The sequence below is a fragment of the Nothoprocta perdicaria genome, unplaced genomic scaffold (assembly GCF_003342845.1).
Source record: "Nothoprocta perdicaria isolate Ctin4 unplaced genomic scaffold, notPer1 scaffold_87, whole genome shotgun sequence".
Classification (NCBI taxonomy): Eukaryota; Metazoa; Chordata; class Aves; order Tinamiformes; family Tinamidae; genus Nothoprocta; species Nothoprocta perdicaria.
In genome coordinates this window covers 1,599,577-1,625,295 of record NW_020456165.1, presented here as the reverse complement: position 1 = coordinate 1,625,295, position 25,719 = coordinate 1,599,577, and the positions used below count along the sequence as shown (strand labels likewise).

At 38.3% G+C, this 25,719-nt stretch overlaps 1 protein-coding gene across 1 annotated transcript in view; it reads left to right on the top strand.

Moving 5' to 3' along the window:
* Positions 1–25,719, top strand: part of PDE1C (phosphodiesterase 1C) — a 283,365-nt gene that overhangs the window by 235,948 nt on the left and 21,698 nt on the right. Inside the window, exons 11-17 of the mRNA XM_026052316.1 lie at positions 627–728; positions 2,027–2,147; positions 4,988–5,069; positions 9,603–9,723; positions 11,051–11,226; positions 15,011–15,313; positions 18,543–18,617. Coding sequence (XP_025908101.1) covers positions 627–728; positions 2,027–2,147; positions 4,988–5,069; positions 9,603–9,723; positions 11,051–11,226; positions 15,011–15,313; positions 18,543–18,617 — 980 coding nt within the window. The remainder of the gene's footprint in view (positions 1–626; positions 729–2,026; positions 2,148–4,987; positions 5,070–9,602; positions 9,724–11,050; positions 11,227–15,010; positions 15,314–18,542; positions 18,618–25,719) is intronic.

Below are 25,719 nucleotides of genomic sequence, written 5' to 3'. Positions count from 1 at the left end.
AATTCTGAGCCTGGGTACATTGATTAGAATCAATAGTAATATAAAAACTATAATGTTGCTAGGCTACAATTAGAAATAATAATTTTATTCCTGTTACCGAAAAGGGTTATTGATACATGGTAATAATAACTTCTCTATCTATTTTACAAATAAAAGCAAATATTGCATATATCAGAACAACCTTTTAATATGTTGTTTTTCCTTTAATAATGAGTAAGCTTTCATCAGAGTTTTTCAGTCTGCTTGCAAAACACTTGGTTTTAGTCATTTTGATAGAGATTCATATCTCAAAGTTCACTTGCTTCATGTCCAGGCCTTAAACAGTCATTCTGCTAACTTCTAAGAAGATTCTAAAGGAGAAATCAATTCAAGAGTTTGTGTTTAATTCAGTGCGAGATATTGTAGTGGACTCTTCACAAGCATCTAGTATTTTTGTTAGCAATGATTAGCCACCTGGCTTAATTCACAGCTTTCCTACTCTTATGTTTGTAGAAAATCAGAAAGAATGACATACAAGCCAGAAGTGCTGTCAATAGTTTACTGATGGACAAAAATGTGAAATACGTCTGATTTTGTTGTTCCTTTCTCTTTTCCCTTGCTCCTCTCATCGTGATGTCATCCCAAAGAGAATTCAGGGCACTGGTGATAGAGATGGTGTTGGCCACTGATATGTCCTGTCACTTCCAGCAAATCAAAGCCATGAAGAATGCTTTGCAGCAGCCAGAAGGGTGAGTCACTTAACAACACAGTGCAGAGAAGAGTTGCACTTCAGCTGGTATATTGCCACTGCATTTGATTTAAGAAGCACCCCTCTGGGGCTCTCGGTCGCTTTTGATGTGCATATCAGTTCTGCCATTGCATTTTGAATGAATTTACTTAGGAGTAGCCTGACACTATCCCCACCCCCATCTCAAGTCTGTGCTCATGGTCACAATATTTGGACAAGTGTCATGGTCACCTCGTTTGATTTATGAGGGTAATCTAAGGGACATGATCCAGCTGCACTGGGTGACCTCCATAGCTTGATTTTAATTCCAGACTATAAGACCTACAGAACTCAGCTTCTGCATCACCCTTCTGCAGGTGGTAGTACCTACTCCCATTGCAACAGGCCTGCTCCGTGATCACAGGAAAGACAAAAATAACCTGAGGTGCACCACGGGAAGGATTTAAAAAAAACACAGATGCAGCAATAAGGGAAGGCCCTTTTCTTTTCCTTAAGTGAGGCCTTTGGAATGGGAATATCTTGTCCAGAACTATTCCTCTCCCCAAGAAAATTTACATTGCAGAAAGCTCTGATTGAAGGTCAGTTTTCACCTTGGATGCAGTTCTGCCTAAAGCCAGCCAAGGTTGTTACCTGTAGCAGACTAGAGTGCAGCAAGCCAGTCTGCCATCTCAGGAGGTAGAGCTCTTTCAGCTGTTCCAGGCAATCAAAAATTGGACTTAAAAAATGAACCCAGCTATCCCCAAAAGCATTATGTACTGGATTCTTGGGCTAGCCTCTCAGGTTATAATTGGGAAAAAAAAAAAAAAACACTTTTTTTTTTTTTCTATTTCCTTTAGAGCCAAGTGCAAAGATCTTCTTCTGACCTCACACTAGTTTTCTATCAGCGGAACACGCTGCATTTATCAGTGACCATGTAGGCTCAGCAGTGCCAGCAAAATGAGATTCTGACTGTTTACTACAATAAGACAGTAGGGACTAAATCCTCTTCTGAGTATAAAAATAGCCCAGCTGTAATGGGAGCACTGCATGCAGCTCTTCAACCATGCTTGTACAGACCAGCATCCCGGGAAGGGAAATCGGCAAGTCTAACTCCACTTTCTCCTTGCATTTAATGTCTCCATTAGAGAAGGGTATACCTGAGAAGTCAGACACTTAATCTTTCATATTTTTGTGAACACTCAGTCCGTTAGTATTCTTGCCAAAGATTCTTGCAGGCTCGTTTCCCTCTTTAGGTGATATTTTTATCATTCTGCAGTGCCAGAGCAGACAATTAACTTGTTTGATCCTTTGGGTTTTCAGAATTGACAAGCCGAAAGCCTTATCACTGTTGTTGCATACAGCAGATATCAGTCATCCAGCCAAGGCCTGGGACCTGCACCATCGCTGGACCATGTCTCTGCTGGAGGAGTTCTTCAGACAGGTAATGATGAGAAGTTCCCTGGCATTTCTACAGCACAAGTGGAGCATGTAGAACTGCTCAAAGAAGTAGGGAAATATGGATACATCTTTTTCCCCCTGATTTTCTAAAGGATATAGGAACCCTTCTCATTTGACATTTGTGGGGCTGCTTATTAAATGTCTTGGAAATGTGCCTGTATTATATATGTGATGGCCAGGCCTTTGGGAATGTGCCAGGCATTGTCTATATTGTAAAAATCCTGATTTGGGAAGCTAACAGTTATTCTTATAGGTTTAGTGTGTGTTTCTATTGTTCAAAATTCAAAATATTTCATATTATGCTTAGCTGTAGAATCATAGAAAATGTGTTCTAATAGCTATGCCTTAGAGAACTGTAAGTATATTGTTGGAGTAGATAATAAAAACGTATTACCCTTACTTTAGACGAAGTGAACTGATTTACTTTATATTTCACAATGGGCCTTCTGTTGACAGACCCACATATCTAGAAAGATCATTAAGCTTGGTATAACTATAAGCTCCCACAGCTGACTATTTGAAAGCATTTAAAGACTTATCTTAAAAATTAAAAGTAAACAGAGCTCTTAGAAGTATATGTGGTACTTTCCACCAATATGAATTACTGAACTAAGCAAAAAAGCAATTACTTAATTACTCTCCAAAGTTCAATAACTCTGTGTTTCATAGTAAAGCTGAATTAAAAAAAAAAGGCATTTCAAAGAAGTTAAAAAAAAACCTTTAGAATAGTATCAGTTTTTAAAGGCATTGTGGGAATCTCTTCTTAATGAGGACATTGCAAAACTTTCCTTACAAATTAGTTCTTTGTTTTCAAACTAAGAATGAATTTGCTAGTTGCTGCAGTTGTCTCTGTGTTTCCACACGGGAGGCTTATGTAATGAGGGTGATTTTCAAATATATTTTAGGGGGAACACTGCTGCTGAATGTATTTGTGCTTTCCCAGATCAGAAATTTTATCAGATCTGATAAAATACACCAGCGTAGAGTGAAGAGTGGTGGGGGATTTAAGATTAACCACTTACGATAACTTGTATTTCAATTGCATTCCACTTATAGATAAAGTTTATGTAAAACTTCTATTCTAGTTCAAATTCAGATCCAGTACAAATTTCATCTTCAGGAAAGTCGTTAAGCACAACTTACTGTGAAGTGTAGACTGAAGTCAGTTTAGTTGTTTAGCACTAGACCAATAAATAAAGTCATGTGTAACAGCAGTAGTGCAACAGGTAACCATGAGGATCCAAGAAACTGGTCTGTCTGTCTTCAGCAGAGATGTTCACTTACTGACAGTCTTGACTTACAGACCCCCTCCCATCCTTTGTGTTATGTCCTATACAGAGATATAAAGCCTGGCTTAGCCTGTATAAGTCTCCAATTATATAATTTTCTGAGTATTTTGTGATGGGACATATGGTTTTCTTAAATAAGTAACTATGCTGTAGTTGTGAATTGTGTTTCTGGATATGACTTTTTGACATTGAGCATCTATGGTGAGCATCTCTTAAAGCAAACAACTTAGATGAAAAATTTGTTTTACTAATGCCCTTTTGCTAGGCATGAGAACGCTGCCAAGCACCTTAGAAGGAAGAGTCCAAGCATAGTCAGAAAGACTCCCTCCTAAAGAGATTTAGGCACTGGGGTTTTTAAGAGGCACAGGGAGTAAGAGAAGAATGTTACCTAGGTGAGAGCTGTCATTGAGACCTGCTTTTTCTGAGAGATGCAACATTATGCATTCCAGTAATGGAACATTACTTAGAAATACTTCTGTGTTTGATTTTTGGTTTACCCTGAGGTTTGTACCTCAGATTCCTGACGTAAAGCAGAAGTATGTTATTCATTGTTGCATCCAAAAATCTAAGAGGATTTATGCTGACCTTTTCATTTATTTTTTATGAACACAATAAAAGAAATTCCTATGTCAACAGGCACAGGCATTCCTATGACTACAGATTTTTTTGCTGTTGTTGTTAGTTTGATGGTTAGTTTAGCTTCCATTTGACATCAGTTGGAACAGTGGTGCAAAGTTCAACACAATTAAAGTGAGCTGTTGTTGTAAGGCATTGATTCTATAGTAACAGGCTATTTAAATTTGAATACTCAACAGGCAACATTGAAATTATGTCATCCCATAGATCTCAGTATAATCTGTTTCTGTGACTGTACCAAGTTAATGGGTGTTTTGAGAATGTGCAACTTGAAGACTGGCAAAGATGGGGTTATAACACTTGGTCTTCTGCCAAGGGGTGCTTCTACCAAACAGTGCTAGAAATGGACTTAACAGATCTGAGAGCTGGAAAGAGTGAATTTTTGCTCTGAAATGCTTGTGTGATGTGTTGTCAATATCTTCTTTTCTCTTTATTGGGGAAAGAAGAAAGTAAAATTGGGCCAGCCGTAACTAGTGAATTCATTATCTGAAAGACCAAAAGAAAACCAAGCTCAAATGCTGAAGGATGAGTCCCAACAATAACGTTTTTTTCTTGAAAGAGCGTCTGATTTCTTCTGGGTTCTCTGGAGACCTGCACTGGAAAGTGTTCTTGCACTCTAGATGTGTCTTCACACATTAGTTGATGTATAGAACTAAAAAGCAGGAAGGAAAACTCTGATGAAGGATTCATTGGAATCAAGATACTTGACTCACAAAGTTTTCTTCGTATTACAACGTTGTGGGCTGGTTTCAAATTCTATACGGATAATTTGTGTTAAAAAAAAAAAAAGTTTATTAAGGAAAGTAAAATATGAGGCTTCTACAGTAATCACCGTAAATGTCAGATGTGCAGTGGATCTTGTCTTTTTATAACCTTTTTCTCAATTTTATTTCTACAGGGTGACAAAGAAGCAGAACTAGGGCTTCCCTTTTCTCCACTGTGTGACCGCAAGTCTACTATGGTTGCTCAGTCTCAAATAGGTATGTCCCCTTTACTGCATTCAAACTAGCAGGAGACAACCTATTCTTCTTGTGGGACTAAGATCACAGTGATTTCCCGTCATTTACAATTAGGTTTTAGAGGAGAAATAAAGTGAAATGGTATTATTTTCTTCAGATCAACTCAGCTCCAGATCAACATTTAAAAACTGAGAAGCTATTAGATTTATAGTAGTGATTTCACAGGATAAGAAAGTAAACTCTGACATGAGTGCAAAGCCAACTGTAGTGGCTTTGACACTTTGGTCTTTTGAACTGTGAAGATGAGATGTGTATGGTAACACTTTAGTAGTAGTTCATCAACCACTAATTTTGTAGTTTAGGAACAAGAAAGAACAACAGAAAAAGTAGATTTGTAGGTGATTTTTTTTTTGTAGGAAGCCAGCAAAGAAGAAAGTTTACAATCAGAATAGGGTGTCAAACAGAACACAAGAAAGAAAACACTGTTATTTTTTTTTCCCTTTAGGACATTATTCTCACAGTTTCTTTAAAACTAAACCCAGTCCGTCATTTTAAGGGTCAAAGAATTGGAAGTATGGAGTTTATCAGTTGGCTTCTGGGCTGTAAAGGGCTGGCTAAATAACAAGATAAAGATATCATGAACTTAGGAAAATTCAGATTCATATCTGTGTCTTGGAGCCATTTCTGTTCAGAATTACTTCATTGTTCTCATCGGGAGAGCCATCGTCTGAGGTGGCTCCATCACGGACTTTCCTGGCTTTGGAAGTCTAGGCAGTTCAGCCAAGATTCTGAACTTGAAACAGCCTCAGCTCAAGCCCATATTCCACACAGAGAAAACACGATCTCTTTTCCTGGCTGGTGTGGAGAGAAGGTCATGTAGAGATGTCTTTTTATTTACATTCATTTGAACTGCTTTCAGACATAACCCTCACTCCTTCCAGTGGAGAGGATCTGGGCTTCCCACACAGCACCTGAGTTCCAGAGTAGAGATGCAGTGTGTTTGGAAAAAGCAATTTGCCTTGTATTCCTCTTTTTTGTTCCTTTGCTTGGGAAGGCCAGGAGAGCCAAGAAACTTCTGCACTGATATGTTTTGCCAAGACACTGCAAAATTAATGACAAATTAAACCATCCCCAGCCCAATTACATGTTATAAAAGAGGCACTCCATCAGTACACAAAGGCAACCTTATTTAGTTATAAACTACTTGTCATTATATCTAATTTGTGCAGTTTAGTAATCCATTGACATTAATAGGCTACTCTATAAATCTTGCTTTCTGATATCATAAAGTTTTAATTTCTCAGGCTGCTGCACATATTAGCAATGTCTTGCCATAACACCTACTTTATTAAATCAAAACCTCTTACACCTCTTACATTTTCTGCCTATGTACTTTGAGGTAAGGCTGTCAAAGTACCAGTCAAGACTCTCAGAAAATATTCTGTTCTTATTCATTTATTTATTTGATTAATAGCTTTAAGAATTAGTTTCCTCGAACAGTAATAATCATTGCATATCTTTGCAGAAGAAAGTACCTCATGAATTCCAAATTGTGCTATTATCTGTAGCAAACAACCATCGATTTACACAAATAAAAAGAATCTGTCACTGTGAAGTGAAATTGTGTTTTTGGTTCTGCCAGGGATAAATCCTAGAAACCCTGTTCTGTGTCTCAGCTTGTTTGTAGTCTCTGGTTTGCTACTCTAAGGTCTGCACAGATGCAAGAAATAGAGCAGACAAGCGTTTTTATTGATGAAAGGTTTTCAGAAATGCAGACTGAAAGCCTCATGGTATGGATGCTTTCCATGAAAATGAAGCACTCTAGCAACACAAATCTGCTCAAAAGGAAGACTTTCTCTTTCGTGCCACTTCAGTTTGTAAAGGAAGTGCTCAGAGTAAGCTCAGTCAGACAAGAGTCATCCCTGAAAGGGAGGCTTCTAATCAAAGTGGGGGAGACAAGCAAATTGCAATGAAAACCAGCCAAGACTTGTATTTATCAACAAGAGTTTTAGAAGAGTTGAAGCCTCTCTGTCTATCTCATACTGTGGGAATCTTGTTTGACTGGAGATTGCTTTCTGTTGTCATCATCTTCTCTTGCATCTGATAAGTTGTTTATTTTTGTCGTTTGGTTGTCAAGAAAGAAAATTACATCTGCAGAAAACATCAGATAAAGGCTGAGTGAATTATGCTGATTTTTTTTTTGTGGTGGGCTCTAGGGAAACTCTTTCCTAACCACTGGTCCTCATGGTGATGTTCTCAGGCTGCAGTAAAAATAAACTGTTGTTAGGTGCCTGGAATACTCTATCTCAAATTGCAGTGGTAATTGATAACGTTGTCCTGGTCACTGGAGTACAGAAATATTTACTGCATTCACGCTATTGAACAAGACAAAAGGATGATAAACTGGCTAGATTTTAAGTAGTATATTATTCAGCTCATTATTTGATTTTTTTAAAATTATAAAACTGAATTACAGTATTGAAGTCTTTAGGTAAGAAGAGAGAGAATATTGGATGGTCTTGGAAATATAACATAAGTCACATAATTTATTAATAAGTCCCAAGCTTTGTTTCTATTACAGCAGACTATGTTTCCTAACCTTATTATAATACTCATTTAAAGGTAACAGAGATGAATAACTTATTCAAATTATGGAAAACAGAGGTAAAATAGCGCATGTACTTTCATTCAGTAGAGAAATAATTTCACCATTCCTGCTTCTGCCTTATCAAAGAAAAAAACACATTTATGAAATCAGAGACGTGTACATCTCAGTTTTGTTGGTGGTGATGGAACAAATGACAGTACTGTTGTCAAGTGAGAGTCACAAATATTATGGCTTTGGTTTCTGTTGCCCTTTGCTCTGCTCTTTTTTGTTTGTATGCTTTTTATTGTTTTTTTTCTGCCCCTGGAGGATCAAAGAAGCCAAATCTGATTTCTGGAGCTGTCAGGGTCCTGAGATTTACACACACATGTGTATGTGCATCTGCCTGCTTGCCTGTCTCAGAGCTGCTGTGGCAAATGTAACACTCTTCTCAATCAGAGCAATTGCTAGTGTTTTACAAGTTATACTTTGTTGGGATTATCTGGATTGTGATCCAGCATGCACTTTTCTGTATTTGCCTTATACTGCATAATACAGTATAAGGGGAGGAGTTCCGCTTATACAGGGGGTACATAAAACAGAGGAGGAGTTCTTTTTTCCCCTAAATTTGAATAGATAAGACCTGCTCAGTGTTACAGAGGCACATGATTCAGGTTTTCCGATAAGACTGACAGGTACGGTACTGTGTATTTTCTCCAGCTTTTCAGAATATTAGAATGGAAGTCTGGGAGCTGGCAAAGATTTTTTTCTCATTAGGCGAGGTGTAAAAATATGCATAAATCACCACTGTTTAGAAATTTATCAACAAGTAGGGGAATTAAAAGAAACAGAGGGAAGTGGAACTAGAAGACTGTTTAGTTGCTTTGCACTCTAGATGGGATTCAGAAGTGTAAATTCAGACGTTTGGTTATTCTGGTATATTTGCCTTTTGTTTTTCCACTATTCACCATAGTAGTATACAATAAGCCAACAACAGAAGTTTCTATGATATAATTGTATAATTCTAACAGTTGATAATTATCAAATCATATATTCAAATATATGTTCGTATTCTCTTGTAGTTTTTTATATTTGCTTTTCTTTGACGTTAACTTCATGGAATATTGTCAGCCAAACCCCATGCTCAACTGGAGGCAACCTTAAAATTATGTGGTTGCAATTTAGAGAAAAGCTTTTTATACTGCAGTCACAAAAGAGAAACTGAGGAACTGTAGTTTGTGCCACTCACAGGAGAACGGACCTGAATTGGCATGTGCCTTAGGAGGGATCAAGGACACCTCTGCTTTCTTGCTTTCCTTCAGCAGCAAGGAATCTACAAGGTGAAGTGCCAGGTTGAGCACAGGGAACATCCCTTGCTCTGAGTGAAGATCTCTGCCATCTTGTATACTAAAGTAGGCATTATTTGGTATTTTTTTGCCTTTCACTGCTTATGTTAAAAAGGATAATAAAACAGATTTAGATGTTTTTATCAATAAGAACAAGCTAGGCAAGCATTCAAAAGACTACATTCATAGTATCCCACTGGTATTCAGTAAAGGAGATTTGCACATAACTCTATACCAGCGAAGCTTACCGGTATTATTGCTGTTAAATTAATTTTTTGCTTTTAGAAGGTACCATCCTTGAAACTGGGTTTTATCCAAATCCACTACGAATTTGGCTTAAATACCACTCTCCTCATATAAAGCAAGTTCTGATGTATCTGTTTATGCTCTGATTTGCCAGCTTCCTTTCACTGTTTAAGGAAGTGCATTTTATTGCACGCTAAATCCAGCTTTTGGGCCCAAGATTAATGCACTGCTCCATTCTCCCTTTGCCATCATCCTTCTTCCAGAGTGCACTTTCTTTACTCTGGGTGTTTTGCTGTGCAGTTGCCTGTGATCACAGGAGTAGTAGCTCCACATGACACCTCCTCTCCCTCACATGACTCTGCCTGTGTTTTTGCCCAGGTTTCATCGATTTCATTGTGGAACCCACTTTTACTGTGCTGACTGACATGACCGAGAAGATTGTAACGCCGCTCATTGACGAAGCTTCCCGCTCCGGCCTGTCGGGCTTTAGACGCTCCAGGTGAATAACCAAGCACGTGTGCTGCCATTCCGCCCAGCTTTCCCACTTCCTCAGTATCCACATTGTGGACATGGAACCCCCCTGGTGACATGATTGTGTCACAGGGAAAGTCCTGCTGGTGGAGAGGTCAAAGAGGGAGACTGACATAAACCCGAGCCCTGTCACCAATGGCAGGGAGCACAACTGGTTGTAGCCTGGTGAACTCTCAGTAATGCCAAAGGCAAGGTAGAGCCATTGGGAAACACCCATTTGTATTTGAAATATAAAATATTATTAATAATAATAATCATAATAATAATAGAGAGGATTCAGAAGTACAGGTACATTTGAATTACACAGATGCCTAAAGTACCACCAGAACCAATTAGAACAGTTTGGATGTGAGGTGTCTTGTCTCATTTAACTCACTGTACTGTCACAAAGGCCTAAAGCTGTGATAGAGAGGCCAGAATGCAAGTTTGCTCCCTCAGTCCAAATGCTTTCGCTGTTAAGGTAAAGTCAGGCTCCCCTCTGTTCGTGCTTCTTCAGGCACCAGCACTCTTGAATTTCAGGATGTCTTCACCAGAAACAGGAAGAGGAATATGGCCATGTCTTTCCATTCTATTCCTGCCAACTGCCTCCCATTTTCTTTAGTTTGGTGGACAGGGCACTGTCTTGGGATTTAAAAGCTGCATAGTCAGTGTCCTCCATTAGGCCGGGGCCTTGAGGTCAGCATTCCCTCTCCAAGGTGACTTCTTGAGCCTTGGTCTGGCATGCAAAAGGTGACCACTGCTCTCTTTGCATGTCATTTACTTTGCTGTCTCTATTAAAATGTGCTCAATTAAGTGTCCATCCCTAAAAGGGAACTGCAAGATCTATAACTCAGATGCATGCCTGATTTCAGCCTTAACTGAGGACCCTGAGATCCCAAAAATCTGGATAACCGTGAAGGAGTCCTGTGCCTAGTGTCTTCCATTGGTAAATTTTAGGAGGTGCCTTATTGGCTTTCTGAAAATGTCTGACTCTCCAATTATCAATTAGTGAATGAAGATGTACAGCAAAGGTAGCCTGGGCAACTCTGGATGATTCTTTTTCTTGGGGACTGAGAATATCTATAAATAAGCACAGAAAGGCTGACTGTTGTTTCTAGTACTGTACTAGCTTGTGCTGTTTAATATTGATAGCCCTCATGTAGGAGGAGAGAAGGATGAGGGATTTCAACTTGGCTATGCAATTTTACTGGTTGACTGTGTTAACTTACCTACATTTGTAGTTGCTACTACTTCTTACCTGTATTGGGGCATATGGAATACTGGTTCCTGCTATGTTGTGTGATCTTGTCTCCCAGTCTGAACAGCATTAGTCCTTCAGAAGTTAAAAGATCAAGTGTCAAGAGCACTGGGTCAGAAGGAAGTGCCTCACTCAACTGTTCCATACTCACTGTGGACTTCAAATGTTTTAAAGCCACCTGGACTGAGGTGGTACAGCAGAACCGGGAGAAATGGAAAGCACAAGCCACCAAAGGTAACAGCAAGACTTCTTAATGAAAGAATAAAAAATCTTTTGAACTCTTCTTCTTCAAGCTCTTCTTCAATGAAATTCTTCTCCAAGTAAGCATTGTTAGTTTGAAAGAATCTGCTTTTTGAGGTCAGCAGTCTACAATGAATTCAGAAAGACAGAAATATTTTAACACGTTTGTGCATTATTCTCTTCTATGCGATATAAGTGTGTATGATGAAGGGGATGTGGAAAATAGGAAGAAAAAAGAAAAAAAAAAATGTAAGTGAGGTCCCCTAAAGTCATGAGTCAGAATTAGGGTGAGTGCAAAAATAGCTGGAAAAAAAGCATATTTTCAGACTAGTTATCAATAGAAAGAACTATGAATGATAGTTTAGAGGAGGTCAGCATACCCTGGAGTCACTGCTGGATTTGATTTGCAGTGATAGTTTGGATGATGAAGTGCACAGCGTTTGCTCATGATGTCATGAATCTGAAAAGCACTGCGGGGTGTAGGGACTGTGTTTTTTGCAAAGTGTCTGGAGTAAATATTGTCATACTATTTTAAAAACACAAACCAAGCAAACCAACCAAACAGAATAAGATTTCAAAGGGTAAGCAGAAGCGTTTCTCCTAAGACACTTGACATTCTTTTCTACTTTTCAATATTAGTAAGGCTCTTGCATGAGCCCAATTTTGAACACTATGGTTTGGCAAAGATATGGCAGACTGAAAAACAAAGTCAAGCAAATTATAAGGCATCTCAAAAATTAGTAACTCATTTATCTTGACAAAGAGACAACCGAGGAGATAGAAATCAATTTACAGAAGTCTGTTGCTGCTGCAAAGTAAGGGAACCTTTTTATTTATTTATGTATTTTTTAAAGTATCTCTGGCTGCTAGAACAAGAAGTAATGGGCAGATGATTATAATGTGGTAATAAGTTAGACAAGTGCAGATAAATGTTGTTGGAGATCTTTAGGAAGCGAGAGAAGAATATATTGAGATTGACTTAGGCACTTAAGTATAATTGCTCTGCCTTCAGGTTTGTGTTGGTTGTCTTCAGATCACCTCAAACTTGACAGAGATTTAGGTGGGTTTTGGAACCAAAGAAGGAGGAATGTATCTGATTTTTTTTTCTTTGCAAAATTGTGATACAATGTCTCCTCTGAGCTGTTTACTTGTTATTCAGTTCTTCTTTTTAATGGAGTTTTTGTATTTTACATGAATAGAAGAAGATTGATTTTCATGCATTATGTGACCTTGGCTTCAGGACTGATGCAAGGTTTGGCTCAGCTCTTCTATTTTGCAAAACAGATTGTTTGTCTGCAGTTGAAAGGCTTATGTGTAGGTGCAGAAGGGCAAATATTAATCAAAATAAATTTTCCTTGGGATTAAAATTTGCCATTCAGAAAAAGCCTTTCTATTTATTCCAGTAAAATAAAAACAAAACACAACACAAAATTCATTTATTTTCCAGGTTTTCTGGATGCTTTTTAGTTTTTTAATTGGTATTTACTAATTCATGTATTCTTTCTGGAACAAACAAATCAAAGCTAACCAAATAAGTGAAGTGTTTAAGTTGGTCAGCATCTCACAGCAGATAAATATTGAGTGAATGAAGCCAATGTAGTTTTAAGGGCTTCAATACATGCATCATACTTGCAATCTCTGCACCTCCCTCCATCTGTCTGGCCTTACTTGGCCATATGCACTAGGGCCTGACACACAGCGGTGGGGGTTAAACTGCCCACCCCTCTCAAACCAGTGATTTTGCAATGCAGCAAGATGCTCCTATGGTAAAAAATAAGAGTTATTATTTAAAAGGGACACATAAAGCAGCTAACAGTTGTTCAGCAACTGGAAATCATCAAGGGAAAAAGAAAACGATCTATTATTATTATTATGGTTGAATTTATATTGTTAGTAGAGATTCAAGAGACTGTAGAATACTGTCTGCCCTTTGGTGAAGGCACTGTCCCCTGGAGCATCAGTGTGTTGTTTTTATCCCAAGTGTGGTATTTATGGCAAATGTCTTAGACTGCGTGGGCTATGTGAGCTCTTTTTGCTTAAAGAATCATCATTAAATAGCTACAAATTAAAAGCCGGAATAAACATACACCCTGGTGTGCAGAGCACCATGTAGAGTAAAGTATTTTCTGACACTAATTTTGATAACAGGCACTCATCCAATAGTACTGTAAGAAACCCCAGTCTCCGAAGCTGAATCTCTCTCCTGTGGTTCAGGTGCAAAATGTAGCAATTTTTTATTCCGCTCCCCAAACGAGAGGAAGCCTTATGTATACCATAAGTCTTCAGGCAATATATCAATGTGCATAGCTGAACTGTCTGTGGAAACTACTATAGATTTCAGGAATGATTAATAAAGTTAAGGAGGCTCATATCTATTTTAATTATATTTTCATATGAGCCATAATTAATTCATTTAAAAATTAATTAACTTTAGTCAGCTGCTGGCAAGGAAATACAGATTGTTCTAAAGATGGCTCTCACCCTTTCTCTTTTGTATATCATTGGTAGCTTTCTCTCAAAACTGGTTTGAATTCACAGATTAGAAGTATTTGAGAAGATGTGTGGAAATTCTTTTGTAATTTTTATTGCCTGGCCAAGACCTGAGTTGTGTAAGGCACGAAACATCTGTGCTGCAGGTGTCAAGAATCCTTCAGCAGAGCTGAAGAAGACCTCATTCAGTATTTTATAGGGTCTGTTTTCCTGCTTCCACAGTCTCCCAGACACCAGGAGATGCATATATGTGATGTCTGTCTCAGACTCCAAATTGAGAGCAATTTGCTGCACTTGCAGTATAACTCTTTATTCATCCTGGGGATAGGGAGAGAAATCTACAGTGGCTCTGCCCAGATAAACCTGGCTGGGTTTATCATCTTGAGTGTGGTGTTGAAGGACCATGGCTCTTTGCTACTTCCCAACATGGCCTGGGAAGCTGCACTGAGCTGCTGTGAGTCCGTCTGAGGTTGTGCTGCCCACCTGGTCTAGAAACATAGCTTTGGAATAAAATAAATTGCAGCCTCCATTATAATTGTTTTCTGTTGCATAAGGACTGAGGGTTCAGGTAGGAACAAGAGCAGGATTTTAAATGAGGGAAATTGGCTTCTCTGTGAAATTAATTTTCTCTGAATGATGCCACTACTGTTTAACATTGACTTCTGGCTTTATACTTTTACATATTTGAGTGTGACCATGGGATATTTTGGGATAGAAGGTACCGGTAGCAATATATTAATCTCCCAAGAAAGGATGGTTTACAAAGAATGGATAACAGTAAGTGCAAAGGAAAAATTGGGAAGTCAGCATTCAAAGATACCTGGAATGAATAAGGGAAACAAAGTGGATTTTCAAATAACCAATATACTTTGAATTCTATGTGCTCAAAGTTATAGGGTACAATATGAGAGAAACTACAGATACATGAATGTCAAAAATGAAGCTAACTTCCCCTCTCCTAAAACCTTACATAGCTAGTATGTCTTGTTAATTTTCTTTTAAAAATTTTTGAGGAGTCTCTTTTGGAAGGGTGGACCTTATGTGGGAAAAATAGTTATGCACATTAGGTCAACATGAAGGTTTTTTTTTTTTTTTTTTTTTTTAATACCTTTCTTAATTGTTCTTCTGTGCTCTTTTTGCCTTGTCAAGTCATTTCCTACATATAAGTAAAATTTGCGTGCAAAAGGCTGAAGTGGTTTTGGATGCATGTGTAGTAACATTCATGCCAAATTTACTGAAAATCATGATTTCTTTTCTCATTTTGCTTCTCTCTTTGCTGAGGATGCAGAAGAAAAAGCTAAGAAAGAAGCAGAGGAAAATGCTCACCAGGGAACAGAGGAAAAGAAAACAGAAGAAAAAGATGAGAAGAAGCCAGCAGAAGATGCAGGAGCAGCAGCAAACACAGAAACTAGCAAAGAACCAAGTCCTGGGGAAAACAAAAGTGCAGATTCCAATAAGAATCATGTAAATGGGACTCGGCAAATTGGGGTGAACAAACACGAAGCCTCTCAAGGGAAAAGTGCATCTAGAACAGATAAGGGAGCAGACTCTCATCAAGCTATGGGAGAAGAGAAACAGCACGTCCAGAATGGTAAGTTCTGTTCTTCTACTGAAGGATGAATCTGCCCCTAAAATCAGTTCTCTCACCTCAGCAATGTGCTGCCTGGACAAAAGATGTCCTGCATCCAGTGCCTTTGCCATGAAGTCACAGTAGATTCACCTCCATGTGGGAAGTGGAAACTGTAAGTGAATTAACCTGCAGAGTTCTGTTTTGAAGGAAAACACAGAATGTCTTTTTCTTGTGAAAATGAACCAGTCAGGTATGATCCACTCTTAAAACCTGAAATATATTGCTGTTTCCATTGGTCTTTTTTTTTTTTTTTTTTGTTAGAAGAATCATGAGTCTTTATTTTTTTTTTTTGAGAATTTTTGACATAAATTTAATTCCAGTATTTTCACTTACTTTTTTTTTTTTTTTTTTAGGTCGCATTTTGTACATGAAAAAGATGGGAAAATACTGGAAAATTACATAGCACAAAAAAAAAAAAAAAAAAAAAAAACCACCCTAGAGAGATGAGAACAGAACAGTTGTCTCTTGGCAGTTCTTGTTCTTATCCTTCCCTTCCCATCTCACGCTCTCTTGAGCAGTTACCAAAAAATGGCAGTATAGACACCTGTGACTTCTCACAAACTTGGCAATTTTCAGCCAATCCCAAACCACAAAAAAAATCTCAGACTCACAGGCGTCCTTTTATGAAAAGTCTGAGTGAACTCATAGGCCTGTAGTATGTCCTGAGAGTGATAAAAAATTCTGGGCAAGGTCAGTAAAGCAATTGTAGCTGACAGGAAGTCATTATTGGGATCACTGCCTTGACAGCAGCAGAGGCAGGAATTCTGTATTTTCCATGTATGTCACTTCAGGGCTTTCCCACAGCTAGATATTGCTTTGCTATTAGCATTTTATATTGGACAGACTATGAGGAGCCATGCTATCATTTTCTTTGAAGTATGGGATTTTTCTTCAGTCCATGTTATATAGGTAAATGGGAACTAGCCACCAATAATAGAAAAAGATTGAAAACATGTGAAATCCCACCAGATTTTGCCAGATTTCTTTTTACCTACTTCTAACAATACAGGGATTGAGAGTACTTTTTGTTAGTTCTTTTTTTTTTTCAATGTCTCTCTTCTGCAGATGTCAAAAATGCTTTGAATGGAACTTTTATGATTTCTGAAAATTAGTATCTTCCTCAGGAAAAGAAATCCTGCTCTCAAATTTATTGGAAAATGCCTTAATGAGGCACAATCACTGCAGGGTCTTTGGAGACTGATGAAATGTAATGTTCGTATCTCTGAGTTCACTGCAGCTTCCTTTACGCCTATATGTTAATATCTCATTGTAAAGTATTTGCCTTATTATCTCCCTGCCATTGTAATCCCTTTCAAAAAGATGGTTATGATCATTGTTCTGCTCTGCTGCTGGCAGTATGGCATGGTAGATATTGCAATATTCAAAAGTGTCCTATTCATAATAAGTTACATCCAATGAAAGTTCAGAAATTGTCAGAGAAGCTTGAAATCTCACTCAATCACTGCCCACATGCCTTCTCAGAAGGTTCAAACTAAGAAATAATGTACTTCTGAGTGTTCATCATCACTGACTGCACACACTTAGATTCAAGGAAGTTCTTTATACAGTGGTCAAATAAAGTATTATTAGGTTATCATTATTATCAGATGATGGAAGGAATGTGAGAAGACTTTTGTGCTTTGCTAGATATGTTTTCATTTCGTTGCTTGAAGAGTGTCCTTCTCTCATGGGCTGCCTTCCCCAATCAGAGGTCAGTCAGCTTGCAGCGACTCATACCTCTGTGGCCGTATGGGACTTTCTGAAGGAGCCAATGAGTAGCAGTGTGCGCAGCTGAGGAGGTAGCTGGCTGCCCTATGCCTTCATGTTTTCAGTTTTTACTCACCCACGCAGTGAGCTTAACAAGAAAAACATTAAATTTTGGGCTCTAAATGAGAACTGGACAGGACATGTTTTTCCATCTTGGTAAATATGTTGAGACTTCAAAGCCATTCCTCTTTTATGCTGTGGTAAAACTAAGTTAGGGGAGAGAGAAAGATCAATCCTCTGACATCCAAGAATAACAAGTATTGCAGCGGTTAGGGCACAGTATGGAAGAGGGAGACCTTGTTTCACTCCAGTTTATTTTTGAGCTGTCCCAAAAGTCCGTTGACCCGTTGGCCATGGCCACCTGGAAAGTAAACGAGATCCTGTTACAACACATTGATACCTATAATCCTGACCCCAAGGCCACGCAGTAGCTGTAGTAACACAATTAGTAATACAGCTAGAATAAGCATCACTTTGATGTAGCCGTGTAATGTAGCTCTCATTTAGAAAATTCTGAAGTTATGTTCAGTATAGCTCTTTCAGGTGGGAGGCCTGGGAAGGGAGGATCCCAAATGCAGAGCTGTTGCTTCAGGAGTGGTCAGGTGGTTGCCTGTGTGCCTCTGTTCAGGCTCTCATTGTTGCTCTGGCCATCTAAAGAGAGGACACCTCCCCTTACTGCTACAGCTATGGCTAGGTCTCTCCATTAAAGTTACTTTTTATTTAATGTTGAATTTGACAAGATTCTTATTCAATGAGGTGATGCTCTGGAAAGCTCTGCTGTGCTCATGTGTGACTAATACCTTGAGAATGATTCTCACCACTCCAGCTCCAGATGCCATTTTCATTATGCCTCAGGTATTGCTCTGCTTTGCTTTCCTGATTTGCTCTAGAAACCCTAAAATTGGTGCTGAGTGGTAGGATGCTTGACTATTCTGACCATCATCAGAGGTCTAACCAAATGAGTCTGTGGTTAAAGAAGAGTGGTAAAAAAAGTGAGACAAAATCATCTAGGACTGCCTGGGATATCAAAGGTGGTTCTCTATTAGAAAGAGCTGTGGTGAAATCTTGGAGGGTCCTGCTCAGTCCTCTGAAAGCACACAGGTCTCAGAGATTAATTTTGAAACAAAAATTGTGCTCCAGGTTTTTAATTTTCTACACACAGCCAGAAGGAATATGAGTTTGCATGTGAACTTAAAAAGTTATTGACAATTAGAATAAATTTTAAAGTAGACTTTGAAGCTTGATTCTGTGAAGTTGGATACACTGTGTTGCTTTATTATATAGTAATAAATAAATCCAGTTCTCTGTGAGCACATGTATTTTCTCCTAATGAACTCATCTTTTTGATGTTATAATTTGTTACAGGCATTAAACTGTTCTGTGCATTAAAATGGTTATGCTATTTCTTGCTGCTTTTTTTCAGGTGAATTAAAGGAAGATAATAACTCAGACAACAAAGATCAATCTAGTGCGGGAAATGAATCAAAGAAAACAGATGGTAAGGACTTAATATTTTGTTTTTTTTTTTTTTCATCCATTTCTGTATGCAATCTACTCTTTCCCGGACAGCCATAGTTGGTTCTAAAAGGTTAAAAAAAAAAAAAAATCAGTATCCAGAAACAGGCTTATCAAAAGTAGTCATCAGAATTGACAAAAGTCTTTGTGATAGTGTTGGGTAAAATCATCTCTTTCATGTACTGCCTAGCAGCGTTTAGTTATTCTGTTGGCAATCAGTCTTCCTTAGCCGTCAATTTTTGTGCAGTGCCTGCAAGAAAAATTCTGGATTATTCATGTTGCTAAATAGGAAATGCAGAAATGTGAGGTTTTATCTGCCTTCCTTCAGGCCAAATTCTGCTCTCAGTTAAGGCAGGTTGCATGGGGGATACACAAAACAAAGCAAAGACAAGCCCTGTACAGGGTTCCCTTGCTTTTTTAGGGTTGCATGTTACACTTTGCCAATATAAGCACTAAGCTTTCTTGGACTAATTGTGTAAGTGGGAATTTGCCAAGCGCTGTGGAACAAAAGGTATGGAAAGCAAGCATGAGCAAGCACATTAGTGTAGAGGCCGTGTTAAGGACAGTGTAGAAAAAGGATATGTCTGAAATAGTCCCAAATCAGAAAGCAGTTCCTTGGGCATCTGGGAATAATTTCAAACAGCCCTGAGCCTCTTGCAAAGGTCCGCAGATGTTTTAGTTGCCTCACAAAGTGACAAGACAGCTCTAAGGTCTATGGCACGTTGACTCTCTTGCCCCTCCTCAAGTGTGCACTACGGGGCTCTGCGATAGCAAGGGACCCCACGTTGCTCCAGAAGTGATTGCCTAAATGTGAGACAGCCATATGAATGGAAACATATGTGAGAGCTAGCATTCTCTTTGTGTATGTGTTAAATCCACTGAACCATAGTTGTGCCTAAGCAAAAATTACACAGTACTTGGTTTTGATGGTCAACAAAGACAGCGTTGTTGTAACTTCTATAGCTTAGAATAGACCTATGTTTGCTAGTTTGTTGTTTCCCTTAAAACAGTTACTTAATTGTTCTAGTAGTGTGAAAAAAGGAGAAGAAAATGTGATACCTCAACAAAGAAGGTTGAGCAATTAATCCAGAAGAATGTACTAATTCTGGCCATATGAGTACTGTTTTTAACAGCCCTTTTAGCAAGGATTGTTCAGGAAGATTTAATTATTTTGTTATGAGGTCGTACTGTTTACACACTTGAGAAGTTTCTGTCAGGAAAACAGACTCGAGCAAGTACCATTCACGACTCTTTGTGCAGTTACACTATTAATTAAGCATAAATATTCAGAGAGCAACGTGAATCTCCAGATGTTCATGAATGTGTGCACTGGGGTATGTCGCTGTAATGGCCCCAAAAGAATTAATGGGCAGAGTGGCTACTTACCCAGCTGCAGTGAGTGATGGCTTAGGAGCGGAGGCCTCAGGAGAGCAGCATCCTGGCTGGACAAGGTGGATGCAGGGACACTTGGGCTCTTCTAGGATGGCTTCGGAGCAGCAGCCCTCCAAAGGGGACGATCCCAGAACCCCTTGAATTTGAGGGCAAGGATTCATTTTAAAGCCTAGATTCCCTCAGGAGGGGTAGGGGACAAAAGTTTCACTCATCTGGAAGACTTGGAGAGAGATATTTCATGACGATCTGAGCTGTGAGGGAGTAAATTGGTTTCTTTACTCCTAACTATTTTCTGTGTGCTGCTAGTTGCTTAATGCCTGCTTGTTCCCCTGCAAGAAAATGTTTTTCTCATCCCACTAGGGAATAGACTAATGCCATGGGACAGGTTGATTACAATGAATAGGCAACTGTAAGCACTTGAGGACAATTTGTAGGCTGAACATTTTTCATTCAGGCACTGTAGGGAGGGATTATAGCTAATGATCTCATTGACAAAAATCAGGAGAAAAATTGTGAATGATGTGCCATGGAAAGGAAAGATTTGTGTCTGGCATTTTTATTTTGACAAATTCTGTGCAACCTGTTCCCTCCATTACTCATGCTGGAATAAATCTCCTTACCAGCCATGTGAGGGAAGCAGAGAAGGGAACATTAGCCACAGATAATGCATGGCTGTTTGCAGAGTACCAAAATATTTACTTGAACATATGCTTTCTCACATGCTGGTACACGATCTTTCATGTGTTGGAAGAAAAAGAGGAGCAGAGAGTTAGAAAGATGGAAGATATACCTGTGTTGCACTCACTAGGTAGGTAGTATGTTAAACTCGTCCTGGACCTTCGCAGCATCAGCCCTGGTCTATTAGTTTTTACATTAGTCTGCCTATTATTCTAGTGGCAAAAAGCAAGTTTGCAGGTTACAGCACAGAAAAAATAGTGAATATACACTTTGCTTGACTAGTGGAACCTCCAAAGAAATCAGGATGCTTTGGGTATGTGTGATGAGCAATGCTCCCACCTCGTGGTCATGTTGTAACCCTGCATTTTAACAGATGATCTTTCAATAATGAATTCCTTTACCCAGAGGAACAGAAAATAATATAATATGTAGTCATTTAAATAGACAGTATATATATGAATGTGCATAACAGGTCCTGTATTTTGATTTTTCTTAAAATTCATTGTTGCTATGTTAAAATTCTTTCCTATTGCTTCCATGCACTGACCATTTTTCCTTCTTGGCAATCATTCCTTGGTCAGCATATGCACCACTCCCTGGCTAGAAAGCTACAGTGCAGGGGCTTCATTTCTTTACATTACAGCTGCCCTCCCAAATTAAGTATTTGTAGTGAGAGATTAGCTGACACAGAATATTGCTTTCTGTGAATATCTTTGATGATGAATTACTTTTTGTGGTCCTTTGTAATGGTGGTGTGATGGAGCCATGATGAAGCCTCCACATTTATCCCAGATATACTTGAATTGACAGATTTCTTCCTTAACTTCATCTAGGGAGAATGTAGCTTTTCAGAGAGCCTTTCAGCAATCTAAGAATTGTCAGTCTTTGCAGACTGCATTTCAGTAGTGCCTTTTATATGTCAGTCTAGCCAAGACCAATGATTAGCAATGAACACTGAAGTAGCCAGCTTCTTGTGACAAAACTGCTCATGTTATTTGCATAATGCCAGTGCTATTTGAGTCATTCAAGTGCATAAATGAGCATTTCTCTATATATGCTTGAGTCTTGTAAGAAGGGTAAATTTCAGGTCATATAAATAATATGGCCTCTTTATTTCCATTACAAAAGACAGGTTGATTTCTCCTTGGTTTTTTTTCAGCAGTTAAAAGCCCATTTTGCTCTAGGTTGATAAGGCAAACACACTGGATGCCTACTTTCTGTTATATACTACTCTCGGTAGTATGTATCAGAATCTGGCAGTGGAGATGAATTGAAATAGTAGTAGTTTAGGAATATTTCTAAAGACAATTTCCTTCCATTTCTTACTTCTTTTATAGCCTGTTATTTTGATTACATTAGAGGCTATTGCCCTAAGGTACAAATCAGAATGCATGGTACTGACACCTTCTAAAAAGCTTCCTTGAAAGCATGAAGACATTTTACTATCTAGAAAACATCTTTCACTTTAATGTATTTTGACTGAATAGCTGTTCCACGGTAGTGCAATATAGAATAACTAGGGGGCAAAAAACTTCTGTATTTTGTACAGTCTTTCTGTGCTTTCCTACAAAAACTTGTCTGTGTCTTCTTTAGTGAGTGGCATCTAAGGCAAGCTGGAATTTGCATAGAGAGATGTATTTTGAGAACATCTTATGCAGTTTTAATATCAAATAGAGGGTAAATATTATGTAATGTGATTTTGGAAACTAAACACAAAACACATTGTTAGCATCCTGATCTTGGGAGTATGTTTGCTTTATGAAACTTCGGGGACTTGTATAGAAATGGGGACTATATAGAAAGGTGACTTGTATAAATATGCATATGTTTTTGCTTTTCCATTCTGTGTGTGTGTGTGTAAATTTCATGAAAAGCACATGATTTTCCTTTGGCAGTCGCATACTTCTCTTTTATAGCCTGCTTTCCAGGATCTTCTAGTTCAGGCCTTGCCAGGAAGTTAGAATGTCTTGAAGATGTTTGATTGCTGCACTCACACAGCATGGATATGTGACAAATGAAATTGGGAATAGCATTTTTCTTCATTTCAGATTTGAGTGGATATTTGGAATATTCATTTCAATTGTGTAGTGTAAGAAAAATCCATGTAGGTACGTTTTCTAAGTAGTCAGTTTTACAGAGGATATTTTCAAGTAACCTTTGGGCATTTGCATGCATTTCTGCTCAGAGATTGTGTGTAGCTGCATTCCTGTTGCAGAAACATATAGCACTACACTTGGAAATTCCCCCTTGATTTTGTATCATCAGCCAGGTTATTTTGCCTATCAGGGAACCAAACCTTACCTTCCACTTGTTACAGATCATTCTTATGGACTTAGTCCTTCTTGTTACATTTAGGACAATTTTCTTCCACTATAATGGTGTAAAAAAGGATATCTGCTTCAGTAAGGGGAGTCCCTTCTTGCCCACTTATTTTCAATCCATCGACAGACAAGTCCCCTTTTCTCCTGTGTAACACTTAGAAACAAAAGCATTTTTGAAGTCAATTACTGAAGGGACAGAAGAGTTGAGAATGGCTCCTAAAGACAGGTTGGTAGCCTTTAACCTCTTCCTTGCCCTTCCCCATGGAACAAGTAGTTTCCAATCTGAGCATCCCAGTCGTAGTTACTTTACCAGGAGACACTAATAAAATAGCTTAAATGGAAACATGAGGAAAGGAAAAAAAAATGCAGTCAAGTGTATGGAAATCCAAATGTAAAGTCTGTACTGTCCAAATTGCCAGCTGGGTGCTTTGCTGGGTACCTTCATGCACTTTATTTGCCTGCTGGACCTGCCAGCTGGTGTCTCCCCAGGGTCAGAGGCAGAAACACCAGTGTCCTCGTGCTAAATTTTTGCAGAGAATATTTTTAAAGGTTAGTTTTCTAGGGCTGGTACTTTTGCTAACCTTTACTATTTATTGCCATTTATCAGTATCTCATTAGACAATTCTTTCTTTCTGCTGCTCCTAAACTATTGCTTAGCTATTCCTTATGTTGTAACTTGGTGCTTAAGTTAGAGCTTGGGCCTTGGTGGCTATAAATAAAAGTGGAAGAAGAAGAACTACAACTTGTATTAGTTAAAAAGAACAGTTTGAGAATTTGAGTCCAATTCAACAAAAGTGATTATCAAAATCAGAAAAGACAGAGAAAAATCTGAATGAGAAGTTTTGCTCTGAAGTGATGTTTTTGGTTTGCATCATTTTTGCCAGATTAGATAAACAGTTTAAAAAAAAAAAAAAAAAAAAAAAAAAAAGCTTTATTGGGCACTGCCCGATCTTTCATTCCTTCTGTATACCCCACAACCACTGCTCACAAAAAAAGAACTGTCTCTCAACACTTTTTGTCAGAAGAGATTGAAAGCAATTACTTGCATCTGACCTAGAACTAAGCATTATTCTAATTTTTCAGTTTAGTCACTCAATCAAAGGAGCAATTATTTGCCCAGTGTTAATTACAAAATTCCAACTCTCATCTTGTGCTGGAAACTTTGCTGGCTTTAATTATCCTTCTGGCTATGGTGGCTCATGCCTCTGTTGTGCTGAGGTTTTAGTTTTCATCCATAACAGCAATTCTTCATGAAAATCTTGACCCAGGTTTTGCTGCAAACATGGTCAGACCTTTTTATTATGTTTGATTATTGAATTTTCATATGCTTTTGCACTTATTTCTGTAGGTTGCTCCGTAGAGTGAATGTGTCTTTTCTTTCCTATATACTTTGTTCAGGAAACTCAAACATTTTTGGTGTAACTAAGCTTTTGCCAAGTCATCCATTTTATTTTCTCTGCTGTTAGGAATTTCTGTAATGTGCTGGTAATCACAGAATATGTAATAGAACAAAGCTAATCTCTTTCTTCCATCACTGAAGTGATTTCAGGTCCTGTGTAATACAAGCTGTCAAACAAACATAAAGCTCAAGATCAATGTGAACAGGATTAGAAATTGTTTGAAGTCATGAATGATTTAGGGATAATTATGTGCCAAAGCTTGAAAATCAGAATACCTTCTATGTTAACACCATTTTTCCCCCTAGCAAAATGAATGTTAAACATGTGGGTCATCTGCTAAATTAGAACAATGATACTTAAACTCGGTTACAAAACGAGCATGCATTTTTTTTTTCCCCAACAGTATTTGTTCTTGTTTTCCTTTGCTTTAAACAGGACCCAGACACCTTGGGTAACATCTCTATTTTCTTTGGAGAAAATAATCTTTTTTGAATTTCTCATCCATTAAAAAAACAGATAGTGAAGATGAATTAACTTATAACACATATCTCTTCATTTCACTGATCTTCTGAACTTTATTCTTTAGGCCTCATCGGTCTCTGATGCAACAGAAGCAAGAGTATCATAAATAAGCACAACTTATTTTCTCACAGTCTTAATTCTTTCCAAGTGGCTTTAATAAGAGGAAAAAATCATTCAGTGTAGAGAAGTGAGCACTGAAATTTTGGACTTCATTCTATTCTGAGCTCTGAATCTTTAACCAAACAACTTTACCACCACTAAGGGGTAAACCTGTAACCGAGGGCATTTTGGCGTGCAAGGAAGACAAGAAGTGCACAGACTTTGGAATAAGGTTATAAAACTTAGGGGCAACTCTTACAAAGTCCTTCAACAAAGACACTAAACACCTGTCAATATCTCATGGAAATCATTTACCACTTGGACCTGCTGTCTGCAAGTATTTCCACCATGTGTACTGTCAGAGATGTCTGCCTCTTGGTTTGGAGGTTATCTGAGACCAGTTTGCTCAAACCGTTATTCCTTCCCTGTGTATTCCTTCCTCCACAGTAATCATGGTATGGCATCAAGTGCCATTCAACAGTTTGCCCTTTCTCTTGTCGTTTCAGGCATTGCCTAGATGGCAGACACAAACTTTGTAATAGCCTCATCCTAATACACTGTTCCTTATTTTTGAATTGCCAGCGAAACAGGAGCAAGAAACAGGGTTTTATTCCAAATATTTATCAGTCCAAATATTTCTAAGTTGTCTTCGAAGCTTTAAGTTCTAAATAAA